At 36.4% G+C, this 18,176-nt stretch overlaps 1 protein-coding gene across 6 annotated transcripts in view; it reads left to right on the top strand.

Moving 5' to 3' along the window:
* Positions 1-4,876: 4,876 nt before the first annotated feature.
* The window catches only part of SREK1 (splicing regulatory glutamic acid and lysine rich protein 1), a 55,830-nt gene continuing 42,530 nt past the window's right edge, over positions 4,877-18,176 (top strand). For 2 of the 6 annotated variants that reach the window (XM_027100966.1, XM_027100964.1), the window contains exons 1-2: positions 4,889-5,171; positions 12,740-12,873. In XM_027100966.1, coding sequence (XP_026956767.1) covers positions 5,014-5,171; positions 12,740-12,873 — 292 coding nt within the window. In that variant the 5' untranslated portion in view covers positions 4,889-5,013. Of the gene's footprint in view, positions 5,172-12,739; positions 12,874-15,431; positions 16,893-18,176 lie in introns of all 6 variants that reach the window. The other 4 variants (XM_027100968.1, XR_003431665.1, XM_027100965.1 and 1 more) reach the window with 4 other exon arrangements.

Genomic DNA, 18,176 nt, shown 5'->3' with positions numbered 1-18,176 from the left:
GAATGTGCTCTCCAAATGGAACTCGTTCACATATAGGGGACTTCCTGTACACACACAGGGGCACGCATGCATGCACAGTTCTCACTCCTTTTCTGATTCTTTCTAGTACAACTGATTAACCTTCCTTCCAGTATGTTCTTGCTGTCTTAGGACTACAATCCGCACTCCTCCTTCAAAGACAGGGCTACTTACAGATTCTTCCTTACCTAAAATTACTTCTAAATTATTCTCTACTGTCAAATTTCTTTTAAAATTCCATAGAGTAGGTTTGCTGCAGATCTTGCTTGTTTGGAAAGCAAAACAAGACTGAACAAAGGCACCAAGATCTATTCTTATAAGTACAGTCCACACTCATCTGCGCCCCTTCCCAACTCAAGCATTCTCTTCCTGTCACTGTACTCTCCAAAGTCACCTCTTGGTTCTAAATCCAATACTGTACATGCATAAAATTTTAATGTATATCTTTCTCTTTTTGTTGTTAATTTACTTGCTAGAGTTTATCATTCTTATTTTTGGTTTCTGGTTTGCTCTTATGGGCCTGTTTTACTTATGAGGAGACCTTTTTTCCTGCACTGCAACTTTGTCACTGCTTGTCTTATTTAGAAGATGTTGGGTCAGTAGGTAGACGAAATCAAGGGGCCTCGTGATGAAGAAATATCTGCAAATTGGGGCCATGAAAATGATTACAGAGATTGGAGACAGAACATACTAGCATGGAGGCTGGAATTCTAAAATGAATCTCAGAGGTCCAGGGTGGAGCAGTCTGAAATTGGTCAGAGTAGCAGATCTAGGACATGCCAAGGGGTGGGAAATTTGGCTGAGAGATTCATAGAGGAATCAGTGGAAGTGACAATGACACTGTGACTTTTGCTTCTCTAAACTGGTTCATGTAGCTTTTGTCTCAGTAGTCACATTATATCTACCAATGGGTACATTTTATTCCTGATTTTGTCATCTTTGCAGACTTTGATACTTTTTATCATTCTTTCCTCCCTACTCTTCATTTTTTCCCATTAAAACTTTTCCTCCCTCAAGTTTTGCGACTATCCTCCCTCCTAATTTTCCTCCTGGCTTGGTTTTATTTATTTTTTTATTTTTGGCTGTTTGTTGTATTTGTCCCTTTAATGTCACCCAGTGCATTTCTCATGCTACACATGTACCTGGCATAACTGTATCTACTTTGAAGCTTAAGTCACATACTTTATCTTAGTTCTGGACATTTTCCTTAAATTTCATTTCAGGAGCTTGTCCCTAATGGATTTCAATATTTTTTGCTCCTTCTTTACAAATTTGCTCTTCGTTCTTGTTTTGGCTCCTACACTATGGCACTATTACACAGTCCCTCAGGCCAGAAACAAATTCCTCCCTCTGCTTTACCATCAACAGATTACTAAATCTACTAAGTACTGCTTTACAACCTTCTTAACCAGTGGTGCTCAAATTGGGGTTCTTGGGGGCTTCCCTGGTGGCACAGCGGTTAAGAATCTGCCTGCCAATGCAGGGGACACGGGTTCGAGCCCTGGTCCGGGAAGATCCCACATGCCGCGGAGCAATTAAGCCCGTAAGGCCACAACTAAAGGAAGCCCACGCGCAGCAACGAAGACCCAACGCAGCCATAAATAAATAAATAAATTTATTTATTTTTTAAAAATGGAGTTCTTGGATCACCAGCAGCACCATCACCTGGGAACTTGTTAGAAATTGAAATTCTCAGGCTCCTCCTCCAGATCTACTGAATCAGAATATCTGGGGATGGAGCCAGCAATCTGTTTTAATGTGCCCTCCAGGTGATTTTGATGCACATGAAAGTCTGAAGACCAGTGCTCTAAACAAGTGGTAGTTAATCCTGGGATCTATGGTTGGACTTGAGGAAGACCGAAAAACCCTTGTAATTGTATCTAAAACCAAGTGTATGTCCATATATATTTTCCCGAATGGATAGTTTTTATTCCTTTTATTCTTAAATGGGTTCAATGACCCTAAATTTGGGACTGTTTCTTGCTTTCCACTACTACCACCACTTACCCTTCGAACCAGTCCCTTTGCCTCTAGTTTCCACCCTTTTCAATATATCTCCATGTTGCAGTGACAACAATCATGCTAGGAATCTTGACATAGTCACTCTCTTGCTCAAACGTCTTCAACAGCTCCCAACAATTTGTCATAAAGTAACCTCTTAGCATGACAAACAGCATCTTTCATCAAGGCTTATTCTTTTGTGTGTTATCTCTAGTCATTCTCAGCCTTTGGTCTAGCAATACTAAACTTTGTATATTCTGGACGTCACTTGGGCTCTCATACCTTTCTGCTTTTGTATATTCTTCAAGCTCAGTCTGGAATGCCCTTCACTACTCCTCCCTCCCTCCTTGTCTGGCTAATTCCTATTTGTTCAAGATTCAGTGCAAGCAACATCTCTCCTGGGAAGACTTCCACTGGCACCAAGTTTAAGTGGCCTTCCTATATGCTCCCAATTCTCCCTGTGCTTATCCCTCTGGTAGTAGTTCTAAACATTTTGGTCTTAGGACCCTTTTACTCTTTACTCTTAAAAATTATCAAGCCGCCTGGAGGGGTGGGATAGGGAGGGTGGGAGGGAGGGAGATGCAAGAGGGAAGAGATATGGGAACATACGTATATGTATAACTGATTCACTTTGTTATAAAGCAGAAACTAACACACCATTGTAAAGCAATTATACCCCAATAAAGATGTTAAAAAAAATTATCAAGGACCCTAAGAGATTTATGGGATATCTATCTATATTTATCATATTGGAAATTAAATCTGGGACTTCCCTGGTGGTGCAGTGGTTAAGAATCCCCCTGCCTATGCGGGGGACATGGGTTTGAGCCCTGGTCCAGGAAGATCCCACATGCTGCAGAGCAGCTAAGCCTGTGTGCCACGACTACTGAAGCCCGTGCACCTAGAGCCTGTGCTCTGCAACAAGGAAAGCCACCACAATGAGAAGCCCCTGCACTGCAAGGAAGAGCAGCCCCCGCTTGCTGCAACTAGAGAAAGCCCGTGTGCAGCGACAAAGACTCAACACAATAAATAAATATATCAAAAAAGAAATTAAATCTGTGAACTTTAAGATTTAAAAAACCCATGTAAAAATAATTATAAACCTGTTATGTACTTATATAAATGATGCATTTTTTCAGCCTGCTCCCAATGGCTATGGGGGGTAAATGATGTATTTTTATGATAAAGTGATATTTCCCAAAAAAGAATCTTGAGAAGAGTGGTATTGCGTTACATTTTTCAAAGCTCTTTGATGTCTGGCTTAATAGAGGACAGCTGGATTTCCCTATCTGTTTGTGCATTCAATCTGTTGTGATATGTTTTTGTTGAAACATATGAAGAGAATCTGGTCTCACATAGATAAGGAGCTGGAAAAGGGGAAACTATTTTCATAGTCTTTCTAGATAATTCTAGATATTCTTGTTTGATACTACACCAAACTGGACATGTGATAGTTTCTAAGAGTGCAATTTCAATGTGGACTGAATCTGAAACCATATCAATTAACTTTTTGTATTCTGCTAGATTAAAATCCATGGGTCCATCCACTTTGATGACTCTTTTTGATTCTGTAATAGCATGCATTGATTATTTTGAAAACAGTGGTTCATTGAGTTGTAGAGATTTTCAAATGGTCACTTATTTCAATATATAATGTGAAAAAATACATTTGTTAATATCACGGGTGTTTTTAGCAGAAAAGTCTAAATACTGGAAAGCTGTCAAGCTCAAGGTGGTGGATACAAATTTTAAAAATTTTGGATCTTTGTGTGAAAACTCGAACAATCACACAAGTGCTTTTTCTGGAGATGTTCCTCCTACTTGGGCATGCAGCAGAAGTACTTACCATTTCTTCACACATTAAAAAGAGGTGTATGCTAGGGTGAAGATTTAATAAAATTAATAATTTTTACTCCTTTGTCAAGGACATTCTTAAGTTAAACTAGATTATTTTAAAAATCATAATTTTTGTATGCTATGAGTGCCAGGAGGTGAAGAATACAAAATACCAGTAGTGCAGTTTGACACCACTTCCTTGATTCCTGCTAAGGTGCCAGCAGTCACTCACTATTGCTTTTACACCATCAGTGCAATTGTCAACAAAGTGAAAAAGATCAACAGAGTCTTAGTATTATGGAAACGGTTTTGACCTTGCAATAATCACTCAAAAGGCTTCGAGGACCCTCCAGGTTCTGTGAATGGCATTTTGGGAACATCTGCCCTGGTTTCCCATACTACTGTTACTTGTCTCTCATTAGGTTGCAAGGTCTATGTGGACCTTCTGTAACTGTCTTTTATGTGCTCTTGTCTAACAGTGTCTGGTACATAACACTCAAATAATACCTGCGTAGTGAGCGAATAAATGTTATAAACGACAACCGCATAGCCTTCATCTTAACTGCTTCCTTCCTTAATTCCTTCAAACTTTACAGGTTTTGTAAAATTTCCCAAGTTTTTTCACAATTAGGACGCCGGCCAATTTTTTAAAATAGTCGGGGCGAGGGAGCTGCCTGTATATAATAATGACACGTTATAGTTCGGTCAAGTATTGATCTGCGATGCTCGAGTCATTCCTTCTTCACAGCTCCGCACCAGCAGGCCAGGCCTCTTGGTTCCCCAGTCCTATCTAGTATAAAGACTGGAAAGAGCTGGGTCTCCCATGTTTACAGGAGCACAAGAAACTGATCGAGTGGAGGCCGGGAAAAAACTCGATCAAAACCTTGCCAGGGAGAAGTGCAGCAGGAGAAACAGCCTCAGGTACCCGTGAGCCCCAGGCCGAAGCCCCGCGAGATCCTCCGGGTTGCCGGGGAGACGCTTCCGGCTGGCGCGCGCAGCCCTGGGAGCAGGGGAGTTGTGAAATGGACGGCTAGACCTGCCCGCTGCCGTGAATTCGCTAGCGGGGGCGCGCTCGCGGCCGCGCGTTCTCCGCTTTCCCGGCTTCGTCGCTGACGCGTCGTAGACGTTGGGGAGGCAGGCAGCTGCAGCGGGGTCGGGATGAACAGCGCCGGCTTCGGGTTGGGCTTAGGCTTCGGCCTCACCCCTACGGCGGTGATTCAGGTGACGAATCTGTCGTCGGCGGTGACCAGCGAGCAGATGCGGACGCTTTTTTCCTTCCTAGGAGAAATCGAGGAGCTGCGGCTCTACCCCCCGGAGTAAGTGCTCAAGCTCGGCTGGGGGAGGGGCGCGGGCGCCAGAGAGACCTCGGGAACCAAGGCATGGGGGAGAGCGCGGACGGGGGCGCGCGGTGTCAGTCACGTGACCGCCGGGTTTACCTTGGTGCCCATGTTTGATTAGGGCACCGCGGCCCGGGCCCCACGCTCCTGCTTTCCTTGTTAGTCGTATTTAGTGGGTTAACCTCTGCCCAGAACCCTTACAGAGGAGTTAGAGAGGTTGCCTTTTTCGTGCTTTCCGGCCTATGGTCGCCGCCGGGTCCTCGAATTCAGTGCCCTTCCTCCCCTTCTTTTTTTTCCCGAACTTAAGATGGCCGCAGGTGGGCCCGCGGTAGTCCTCATGGCAAGCTCCTGATAGCGTTTTTGCAATGGCAAATCGCGGAGACTGCGCCTGATAAACTGTCCAGTTCTTAGTGCCTCAGTGTCGGACCGTTGTTGCTGACGGGGAAGTGTGCAGCTGATGACAGATGGAATTAGGCCTAAATTTGTCCCTAGGCCTGTGTTCACAAATTTAGCATCTTCTTGGTTCATTTAACCGAGCCCATCCATGTTGTTAAAGATCATGTCTGTTCACCCTTTTGGCAACGGATTAAAATTTCCTCCTAGAAGGTCACACCGTCCTAAACCTTTCAGAAAAAGTAATAGTCCGTACAGATTACTCCTGCTGTATACTTTTAAAAGTCCAGATCTGGACTGGCATTCACAGTTCTCAGACACTTCCCGAGTAGTGTATTTTGAAGTAATATTTCCCTTGTACAGTACTATCTACTCACAGAATTTGTAAGGGGTTTGAAGGTTGTTTACTTTCTTACAGGCATAAACTTTTAAAGCCAGAGCTTAGAATATGAAAATTCTCAGTATTTTGTTCATTTTGTCAAAATCCTTTGAAGGAAGGGATAGTAGTTGCCCAGGATTTTTCTCCTTTTTAAAAAAATTTGTATTTGACTTTTTGGTTTGTTTCATAGTGATGCACGTAGACCTATTTTTTTCGGTTTTCTCTCTGTAAGTATATTGCATTGTTACTGCATAGATATTGATAAAAGTTGGTGTTTGGATTTTTAAATTTTACTTAAGTTTTTCTTCTCATTTTTGTTTTGAAGTATTTCATGTATACAGAAAAGCTAAAGAATAACTCCCATGTTCCCTTCATCTGCATTTATAGTTTGCCACAGTTGATTTCTGTCTTTGTGTCTCCCCCTCCCTCTCCCCACCTACACACACAGACACCTCTACAACCCTCCCCTCTCCCATGCTTTTAAAAGTAGTTGCAGACACCATGACTATTCATTCCTCAACACTTAAATGTGAATCTCTTAAGAAGTACATTCTCCTGCATTACCACAATGCTATTAACACATCCAAGAAGTTTAACATTGATTAAAATATAACATCTGAATTTCTTCAGTTATACTGATAACGCCTTTTTTCCATTTTCTTTTTCTGATCTAGGATATAATCAGATCACTCAATGCATTTGGTTATCTCTAATCTAGGACAGCCACCCCTCCACCCTCCCAGTCGCCTTTTATTTTTTTTCCCAGTCACCTTTTTAAAAGTTTTTCATGACATTAATATTTTGTCTTGTAGTTTGTGTTGTAGAATGACTTAATCTGGGTTTATATAAATTGGTTCTACATGAATAGATTCGGTAATACAGTTTTGTCAAAGATGCTTCATAAGGGCATGCACAGGTATCTTTACTGACTAGCCATCCCATGTATAGCTTTGAATATCTTATAACTTTGAAAGTGCTTTCAGCTATCTCTTCATTTAAGCGCTCAGAACATTTCTTAATAATTGAGAACTGTTTGGAGGAGTGCTGTATTCTGAAAGAATTGGAATCAAATAGTAAAATATTTTGTACATGATTGTAAACTAACCTTGCTTTCAAGGTTGTGATAATAAGGTGTCTCATGGGCAGAAGAAATATATCACAGAATATTCTTCATTGCCAACGTAACACCACTTACATAGTTGAAAAGTGCACTTGGGTGGCAATATGCTGCCAGTTATCATCTGACATTTAGTAATGGGCTGTTTTTTGAAATCAAATATTAGTTGCTTGGAGTTTAGAAGTCAGAGAATAAAAAAGCTCGTCACTTAAACAGTGCATTAATATAGAATTATTGTGTCACAAACTGTAATACATTTTGCAAAATTGTAACATAAATATAACACATATAAGCGAGGCAAAATCCTTGACCAGTTTTTCTTAAAGGCAGTCAGTGCCTATTCCTGTTTCTCACAAGTATTTACATGCTTTTCTAATGACATGTTTTCTGCTTGCTCTGTAATGAAGTTGTCATAACCTGGTCCTTATATTAAAGATGTGTTTGCAGATTTGGGCCGAAATGCATAAAAATGCAATAGTAGTAGTTGTATTGAAGACAGATGATTCTATTTTGCAGTGTTGTGGAAACAGTATTTTATGATTAATCTTTGGAAGCTGAGTAGAAATTCATTTGTTTTAAATTTGGAATGATATTTCTTTAATAGAATGTGAGAATAGTTTCTCATTAACATTTTAAGAATTTGGTTGCTAATATGAAAATTCAGATTTTTAAATTTATTTTTTTTTTGGCATGAGGCCATGATTCAGTTTCTTTTTAAACATTAAGAATTGGTGTAAACATTCACTGTAAATATTAAAAATTCTTATTAGTGCTACCAGATGATAAATATCCAGAGTTTCTGTTTTAACTTTTTACTCAATAAGGGAATCTCATACATCATGAAAACCTTTTTACAATGGTAAGAAATCTTTGTTGTTTTTTCAGTAAGCTTTTCATGGAGGTATAAGGAGCAGAAAAGTGCAGGGATAAGTGTATACAGCTTGTTGAATTTTCACAAAGTGAACACATCCAGCACCCGGATAGGATTCTCTGTGCCCTAGGAGTTCTCATCTCCCCCCTCAAGTGCATAATACCCCTAGGGTAATCCTGGCCTGATTTCTAACATCAACACTTGTGGGGTTTTTTTGTTTTTGTTTTTTTGCTTGCTGGTTTTCTTCACTTCTCTGGTCTTTAAAAGTACTAATAAGGTAAAAGCTGTCAACTAGCTAAAATTAATATAACCAATATAGTCATATCAGGAGAAATAGAGAAAAAGGTACACTGGCAGTGATCCTACCACCCTATCAAAACCTCTCTCCAGTCCTTTTTACATGCATTTAGTTTAATATAGTGTAATCAAAGGATTTATACACCGTTACCGTTATACCACTCAGCCTGTGGTAAGCATTTTTCATATTGTTGTGTTTTATTTATTGTAATATTTAAAGGGTGATGTCTCAAGTGTGTATGTGTGTTTGAAATTCTGTCATTGAATTTTAGCTAGAAATATTTGAAGAATGTGTATTTTTGATTGTCCACAGTGATTGGAGGGCCTCTGGCATTTAGTGGGTAAGTGTCAATAATTCATAAGGAAGTCTTACAGAAAGGAGAATTGTGGCATCCAGACAATCACTGGAGCCCTACTGAGAAACCCTGTTATACATTGTGTCAGTTAATATTTCCATACTTAAAGCTATATACTTTGACCATGTTTTGCATTGTATCTTTTTTGATAGATCCTCAAGGGATGTATATTAATATAATAAAGTATTGGACATAGTATTACCACATTGATTTTTTAAAAGATTGTACAGTGCCATCACCATGTTTAGTGAAAAATAAGGTAACCAGTTAGGGTCTAAGAAATTTAACTGGTGCTCAAAAAGTTGGTTCTGTGATTTCTCCATTAGACTCCCAGTGAGAAATTCTGATTTGTTTGAAAAGTGATTGTAGAAGGTTTTATATTTAAAGAAATAAAACAAAACTTGAAAACTTGATTCAACAAATGGGGTCAAAGTAAAATGTGCTGTGTTTGAGTACTGTTACTTTCTTTAGAGGCATACATTTAGACCAAATGGAATATGTAACCCCTTTTAAAAATTAAAAGTGTAGGTCAGAGTTAAATTTGAAAATGATAATCCTATTTAATTTTTTAAAAAGTAAATGTTATTTAATAGCCTAGATATACTAGAGAGGAAGATCTAAATATAAGATTTGGTAATATACTGATTTATAAATCTGTAAATACACATTTGTTTGCTGAGATATCTATATTTAGGCTTGCCACTGTATTATTTTAGCCTATAATATTCAAAATAAAAGTGTTACTGCCTCTCCTGAAAAGCTCATATGTTTACATTTTTTATAAAGTAAATACTGTGTTGCTTTTACTCTCTATTTTAAGGAAGGTAATTGGAGATGAAGATGAGAAAAATTGCTTATAGCACTAGGATCCATACTATAATGCTGTTCAGAACAGATCAGCATCTTTTAACCAGTTTTTGGGCTTCTCAACTCTAAGTAGTGTGTGGTTTACCAACCAGGCTCACATTTCTTATTCCTGTGGATGTTTTAAATTTGAAATGATGTGGTTTTCAAGTAGGGATATTTGGAAATGTTTGTAGTTTTCAACAGTGATGATTTAGGTTTCCATCCTTTCACAAAAGGATCTGTCAATTTAGGAAATACAGTTTCAGTGGTGGCTTGTCAGGTTCTTCAAGTGCTAAAAGAGAGTATTCTTGTTGAAATTGCTAGGGCTTTAGTTGTAATCATAGATTTTTTTTTGGTTGCAAAGGGCAGAAACAGTGTTACCTAATCTAGCTCAAGAAGAGACATTATTAAAAGAAAGAGATTTCCCTGAGTAGAAGAATAAAGACTTGGCCTCGTGGGAGCTGGGACTGGGAACCAGAAGGGTATCAACATCCAAGGCGACTATCTGCCTCTTCCTGTCAGGCTTTATTGTCAGCTCAGTTTGTTTCTGTGTATGTGCTCAATTTCTTTTCAGACGTATTCTGTACTCATGTGGCATCTGGCCCAAGCCCTTACTCTAAGTGACTTTCAAGTTCATTTGGTCAGGCCACCCAAATTACAGGTTTCGCGTTAGCCAGTGAAATAAGCCCTTGTGTCATGTGGCTGATCAGTTGTGTTTGAAAGCTTGAAAGATCTGTTGAGGGTTTCACATAAGGAAACTGTGCTGAAAGTATATAGGATGTATTGGTAGCACATATAGGAGGGGGTACCTAGTCACTTTGATATTTTAAAATGGCTTTCCAGAAGACTTCGAAACTTGAGCCTTGAAGAAAAGTGGAATTACTGTTCAAAAAGGCAGTAAGAGAGCACATCATAGCCAAATGAAACAACATGTTCAAAGATGGCCCAGATGGTTCAGGATGTGTTCTGGGAACCACAAGTATTTTTATGCCTGGATTTTTTAAATGATGAAGCAAGAAAAGAAGGGTGTCTGAGGAAATTTAAGCAGTTGCATGACATGAAGAGATTTAGGGTTTAGAAAGATTACTCTAACAGCTTTTGTGGAAGATTTTTAATAAGGAGGACTTGAGATTGGATGCAGTGTGATTAGTTAGGAGCCATTGTAGTAATCCAGGTGAGAAATGATAAGGGCCTGAATGAAGGCATTGATACTGAGAGTGTTGAAAGAAATTAATGTGACAACTATTTGGGAGGCAGTCTTCAGAGGATTTAAAGACCAATAGGATGAAAAAGAAGGAAGGGTCACGGATGGAAACAACCCTCAAATCTCAGTAGTTTGATAAAAACAAGATTATTTCTTATACTAAACTGGTGGGGTTGGGGACTCTACTCGTTGTAGTCACTCATTCTGGGATGAAGCTGATATATCAGCCACCCATCTCTTTGATGTTGCTGGTCACTGTGGCAGAGAAAAAGAACCGAGCAGTGGCCCTTAAGGCTACTGAATAGGAACACATGTCAATTATGTTCACATTTAACTGGCCAAAGCAAATTGCACGGCCACACCTAACTTCAAGGAGAAAAGAAATAGAATTTTATTACGTAGCCAGAAGGAGATTTGGAAATATTTGGTGAACAGTACTAATGATGGTCACATTAACGACTTCCGGATTTCTGACTTAGATAATGTGGTAGTATCTTTAACTGAGATATGAAATTAGGACAAAGGGCAGGATTGGTGCAGAAGGAGGGTAATGAATTTAAGAATAAGTTCAAGGGTGGGTCCTGTGACTGACAGATCACCGTGCAGTATGCCAGCAGGCACTTGGATCTGGGAATCTAGAGCTCTGGAGAGGCCTAAATTGGTGACTTGGTAATGTATAGGTGAGTTAAGTCTGGATGCAGATGTGTTTACCTCATGGCAAGTACAAGAGCTTGACTTACATATTGAGTAGGGGGAGGTTGTTGGAGAGGACTGGCTTGAAGCCTGAATCAGATGGCCTTAGGCAGGAAAGAATTGAGTTGGGTTGGGTGAGAAAGAGGTAGAGTTTTACTTTTGCTAGCCTGACTCGTTAGGTTAATAATATATATAGTTTAAAGTTCTAAATGCAAATATATTTTATTATCTTAGTGTTTGGTTAATATCATAAATATATTTAGCTGTTAGCAAGCTGGATTTGTTGCTGTATGTAATTTTTAATTAAAAAAATGAATATGGAATTACAAAATAAGTAGTACATTAAAGTGGCTTTAAAATTCTTGATTAATTGAATAATTAAGGTTGCATGAGATTTGGAATTAGATGATTAGACATTAAATCTCATCTTTGCCATTTACTAGGTCTAGGATTATGGTGAACTTCCTTGACCTGTTTTGTAAACTAAAGTAAATTATTGTTGCTGCACAATGCATATTTAGTACTTTTCAAGTGATCTTTTTTTAGTGTGAAAAACTTAATATTTTAAAGGATTGTACATTTATGTTAAACATTAGCTGTATATTTAGTGTCTTTTTTTATTTGCTAAAGACAATTACAGACTTTAATTGAACATAATTATGGGCAGGTTGACAAAATGATCCTTTATGAGGATAGTGTATTTTGGAATCTAACATGATGGATTCATATTGTGGAAAAATTGCTTTTATCTGTGCCGTGTCTGGCTTCTTTTTCCTTTAGTCCTGCCTAGATTAAGTCTAGTAGGATTTATAAGAGTCTTTGCTCTTTTGCATATAAAATATGTAAAATTTTGTTTGTAAAAGTTTTTGTCTGGAAAATCACAATGCTGCCTAGCCTGAAGTAGGCCAGTATATGCAAAAGACCTTAATTTTAATTCCAGGTTATCTGATTGTTTCTAAGACTGTTGTGAAGTTTTTAGTGATTTAAATGCCAGGAATCACATTAGGGAGGGTTGGAAGTAGTTAGAAAATTTGAAGTCTTGAGGATTGGGGCTTTTTTATGAAACGGGATTTTGCCTGTTGATGATGATGCACTGATTGGACATCCTTGGGTTAAGTCAGCTGTTTTCACATTTCACTCAGATTAAGAAGGCATTAATTTAAATTTCAGGTTTTTAACAAATAAGGCTATAGACCTGCCTAGATGTGCCTTCAGTCATTGCAGCAAATCACCATTAAAAGACTAAGTTCTGCTATTTCATGTCTTACTGATCCTTAGCAACAAAAATTCCTGTCTTGATTGTAAGATTATGTAAAGATATAAGTAAGAAATTTTAAATGAAAACCAACCAAATGTTAATTAGTTCAATTGTTTTTCTTTTTATCTTGCAGCAACGCACCTCTTGCTTTTTCTTCCAAAGTATGTTATGTTAAGTTTCGTGATCCATCAAGTGTTGGCGTGGCCCAGCATCTAACTAACACGGTTTTTATTGACAGAGCTCTGATAGTTGTTCCTTGTGCAGAAGGTTAGTATCTCACATGTTTTTTTCGGTTATTTTAATCTCTGTCCTGTCTGTTACTACCATTGGCTTTCCTAGAAATTGGCAAGTAGATATGGTGTGTGTGTGTGTGTAAGAATGAAATTTGGAGGTGGAAAGGATTTTACGTAATAATAAAATATATTAAAATGGTTAATTTATTACTTATGTATATTTGAGATTTTATAGCTAAACATTTAAAAATTTATAAATTACTTGGCTTCTTTGGTTTGCTTTGACTTTCTGTATTCAGTTTGCAAGTTGTAAAGAAAGCTTTTTGAAATTAAAATATTAAGTTGGTAGAGGACATTATTTAAAATGTGTAAATAAGTAAGCATTTGCCCCTGTGTATACCTATTAAAGATATTGCATAAATAAAAACAGTGTACACATTTCACACAAATGGGGGTTAGGTAGTAATTATGTTTAAGAACAATATTCATAATTTAAGCTTTAAAGTATCTTCTTAAGGTAATTTACCTTAATTGTTACTGAGACCATTATTTTACATTCAGTGTAATTTGCTGTGCAACTAGAATTTACTTTTAATTTTGCTGGCTTTTTTTTGCGGGGGAGGGAGGGGTGGTGGTGGTGGTGATTAATTGAAGAAAAATCATGGAAAGCAATTTTCCAAAGCCTCCATCGAGGAAATAGTTGTTGAAGGTGGAAACAAGGCCAAAGGCCTTATAGTAATTCGTTAAATTTTATGACATAACCTGCTTTAAGAGCTAATTATTATTAATGCCTATTTTTTTAGTAACTTCTATTTGCAGAGCCATTCACATTCATTATACTAGGCTCTGCTGAATTTGACAGTTCTGGTGTGTAATTAACTTTTATTCAGAGCACTGACTATGACATGTGTACATGGATTTTAGAATTGGGTTATTATAATTTAAATGTCTTTAAAATATATTTTCACTGGTGGCTGGTGGTAACTGTTTTACAACATAAAAATTTTACCTGAAACAATTTAAGGAGCTTTCATATGTCATGTTTTAAAACTTTTTTTAGAAACCAGGCTCACATTAAAATACTGTATAATAAACAGTTTGCTGCATTTTCAAGGTTTTATGCATATTTCAGAATGTCTGTTCTGGGATGTCAGAAACATTAGTCAGATACAGTGAGTATGACTCTGATATTTTTGATGTCCCAGAATAGGACATTCTGGATTTTTTCAGATAAATTTGAAAGTATTTTTCCCATGTCTAGGGGTTAGAGAGGGGTAGGGAGAATAAAATAAATAATAGCGAATATAGTAGAATAAATAAAAAATGAATTAAAGTTAATTATTTGCTAAATCTATCTTTATCTACTAATCTTTAAGGGGACAATGACCCCAAAATTGGAGAACAAGGTGAGAAAAGAGCTGGTAATGATTTAGTTCTGTATACCAAGTTCATACCAATTTCATACCAAGTAAACTACATGGGAAAAAATAAATCAGGTAGAAGTTTTACTAAATGGGAGTGTTAATTGTATCAAAAAATTATGCCACCAGCAGCACAGTATCTTCTGTGATTTTAGCTTATTATTGAACTGGAAGGAAAAATTTTGTTAGTGTTGCTCTGTTGGAACCTTGCTATATTCCCATAAAATTTTTCATATATTGAGAAGTGACCATGGTTTGTCATAAATGTTCAAGATTATGGGCATGTAGAGGTTCCTTTTTGTTTGTTTGTTTTACTTGATAGAAATAAATAAATGCACATTTATTATAATGGCTTTTGAATATTTTTAGTATTAACAAACAGACAAAATTTTGCTATTTTTGAACGTGAAAATTCAAGCATATTTTTATTCCAGTTTAAAGTATTTTAGAACACTAACCTATAAAATAATTTGTATTGGAAAAACATTCAGATACACATTTTTCATTAAATACAACAAAAATGAATTTATAGAACATGAAGAATGTCACAGTGAGCTGTTAAAAGATCTGATTATGCACTGCAAGCAAAGTAATAATGTATTGTTGTGTTAAAAAAGATAGCAAAGTGAGTTTGAAATAAATCAAAGGAAAGAGTTCCAGTGGAGTAAGTTCTGTAAGAGGAGATGTGCTGTAAGCAGTCTTCTGTTTACTTCACTGATTGTATTCTTTCCTTGATGTTATAGAAACAGCATTATGAAAGAAGTGAGAAAACCATAGAAAAAAATTGTAAGAAGTTTTTTTCAGTTTCTTTCAATTTGCTGTTTTTTTTAATGCAGACAGTAGTACTGTGAGATCCTAAGCCGTTTAAGTAATGTTTGATGTGTAATAGTTTCGTACATATTAAGCATTAGCTATTGTTAATAAAACATGCCACTTCAAAATAAAATATACTTTCATTATACTCGTCCAAATATGACCTCTTTTTGTTGTTACGTGCATCTCAGATTTCTTTTTATAAATGTTAACACTTAGAAAAAGATAAGGTCAAACATAATAAGGGTGTCAGCCTAATCATCAGTCATAAGTTTATGTCCACATTTTCTGGTAGATGGATTTTGACTATTAATTTGGTTTTGTATGTTTTCTCTATGTGATATTTGTGCATTATTAGATGACTAGACTGGCCAAGGCAGACCTGTTACACTTGCCTGAGTTAGGCATTGTTTGCCATGCCACTAAACCTGCCGTCAAGTGAAACCTTCATTGGGGAAATGAGATCGGAGTCTGAACCGCAGAAGATGGACGCCCTGTCTCTGTTTTTTATTGTTTTACTTTAATTTCATTTCTTTTTCTTTATTTTGTCCCTTTTTTTTTGTTTTTGTTTTTGTTTTTGTTTTGTTAAATCTCTTTCACTTTAACTTGTGAGCTGGTTTTCCAGTTCTTTGTAAATGGTATTCCATTAAGGGTTCATAACATTGCATTGCAAATTATATTGGGAGATGATTAGTAGAGCTCATCCTTAACATAAAAGAAATTTTCACAGTAAATTAGGATATGGTTTCGTGAAGCTCAATGCTAGTCTTAATTGGTGTTTATAAACTGATCAGGTACATTTTGTTCCCAAAACACTAAAACACTGATGAGATTCTTAGGAACACGTTTTGATCTCAGTGTAACATTTTTGCAGTTTTCTCCCAAGTCTGCATCTGTCATAAAGACCAACTGATAGCTTCTAATTTTCGTCCTCCTCCCTTAGAATTTTAGGCATACAAAATCATCAAGGAAAATAAGTAAATTTCTTATAACATTCTGGGGGTAGAGGACAAGAGGAGACTTTTCACTTTTATGATATTTATTATAGAAAATAGCATTTCTTTGATTTGAAAACACTTTTAATTGCCTACGTGGGGAATGGATATTTGAGAAACTGTTGAATACTTACACTTGTGTGTGTATTTTTTTGCTTGAATTTTTTTGTTGAAAAATGTTCAGAGATTACTAGTTTCTAAATGGATTCTGAGATTAGGATGAGTGAGAGACATTGTTTTTTCTCTCAGTTGTCTTTGATGAGTACAGTTTGGGAAAAATGCTAAATGCTTATTTGTTTTATACTTTTATACACTCTGATAGTATTTGGAGGGTATATTTGGTAGAATTTTATCCTGAAAATTAAGCAATGGAACTTTTTTCTTAAAGTATCTTTAATGGTAATTAGAAAAGTAAAAAATATTGTGCTTTTAGTTAGACTTAATACTTATAATAGTTTATTATACTGTGAGAGACAGTGAGAGGCAGACAACCTCCTGATACTATTTTTAAGCCAACACTGAATGACTTTATTATGTTAAGTAATCAACTTTTGGCCTGTATTGAATACCCGTTTTGTTTGTGTGGTCTTTCATGTGGATAGTTTTGCTTATTTAATGGACAGGTAATATTAAATTGGGGACATTACTAGATTGGAACTCTTTATTTGTTTTTTAGGTGCATAAATTAGGGTAGTGAAGCATAGGGTTTGTACCTTAGGACCTCAGTTGACTTATCAAGATGTGTACAGGTTTTACAAATATTAAAAAAGTAATACTTATTTTTAACAGATAAAGCAGGTCTGATAGTGATGTAAATAGTATATGTGAGTATACAGATAAATGTCTTAATGCTAATAACTAATAAATACAAAATAAATTACTGTTATTTGATGTCTTCAGTAAGGCCTTCCTGCCTTTTAATCTTAATGCATGTTAAAATCAGTGCTTATGCAGAATTTACTGAAATAATAAAATGACTTTGTTTTTGAAATTAGTAAATTAAGGTAATATAGCCTTAGATGTTGCAAAGCTTAGAAATAAGTAGGCATTTGCTAAAGCTAATAAAATGTGATTTCTGTATTTCTATAAATAAGGTGTAACCACTACTTAAAGCAAGTTTTAAAATTCGTCTTGAATTCCATCCATGTTTAGAAATATATTCAGATAATTTTTTTAGAGATTTATCCCTGCACATGTGGTTGTGTTAAGTCGAATTTTTACCACTGAAACCCCACATGGTGCTTTTTTGAAAATTTACTCCATATGCTATTTTCAATTTGGCGTGACTTTGTACTTTAAATTACTTTTGAAGAATTCATAATGGAAACGTGTAGCCAAATACCACATAATTATGAGTAGTTCTGAAATTGCTATATGTAGTCAACTTTTTAGAAATTTTCTTTTTGGGAAGGTTGAGAGAAAGGACCAGAAAAAATGTGTGAAAGTCCCAGCCCTTATCAAAATTAATTGATTAGAATTCAGTAATTAAATGTGGCAAATTGATAGACTTAATTCAGAGTAAATTTCCTTTTTTTTAGTCGTAGCGATTTCTTTTTCTTAGTGTCTAGGGTTATTTTAATGTTATTGTTGTTGTTATTATTAGGCACTTAGGACGCTTATAAGCAAGACATTTAGGCATTAACCACCCCTCTTCAGATAAGTATACATAAATTGGTTCTAAAAGTCAGTAATATAAGAAGTTTCCTGAGACTAGGGAACTTTTTTTTGTTAGTTATTTTCAAAAATGTTAGCAGTTTCCCAAGGCATATTCTTTGGAACTGGATTCTTTTAGTCATCTCTGTCATTGTTGGTGAGATGCCTTATTAACTGAATGGGTGTAGGCTTCCTTTCCAATTGAAGCTGATTACATGTGGTAGGCTTTTGGTTTTTTCTGTCTACTTGAAATTAAATGGGATCTTTTGGAAGGTTATCAAAATTGTTTGCATCACAAGTAGGTAGTTTCAATGAACAGGATAGGGACACTCAGGAACAGATTTCAATTCGCACATATTTGTTTTTTTCTTTTTCTTTTTTTTGACTAATTTGGTTATTTGCCATTTCTGGGGATTAAACTTTAAAAAATGTTCTTCTTTTCTGTATCTGATGTT

This window comes from Aethalodelphis obliquidens, unplaced genomic scaffold (genome assembly GCF_003676395.1).
Source record: "Aethalodelphis obliquidens isolate GAN/ISIS:26980383/991018 unplaced genomic scaffold, ASM367639v1 scaffold4, whole genome shotgun sequence".
Lineage (NCBI taxonomy): Eukaryota > Metazoa > Chordata > Mammalia > Artiodactyla > Delphinidae > Aethalodelphis > Aethalodelphis obliquidens.
This window is presented reverse-complemented; position numbering and strand designations above follow the sequence as displayed.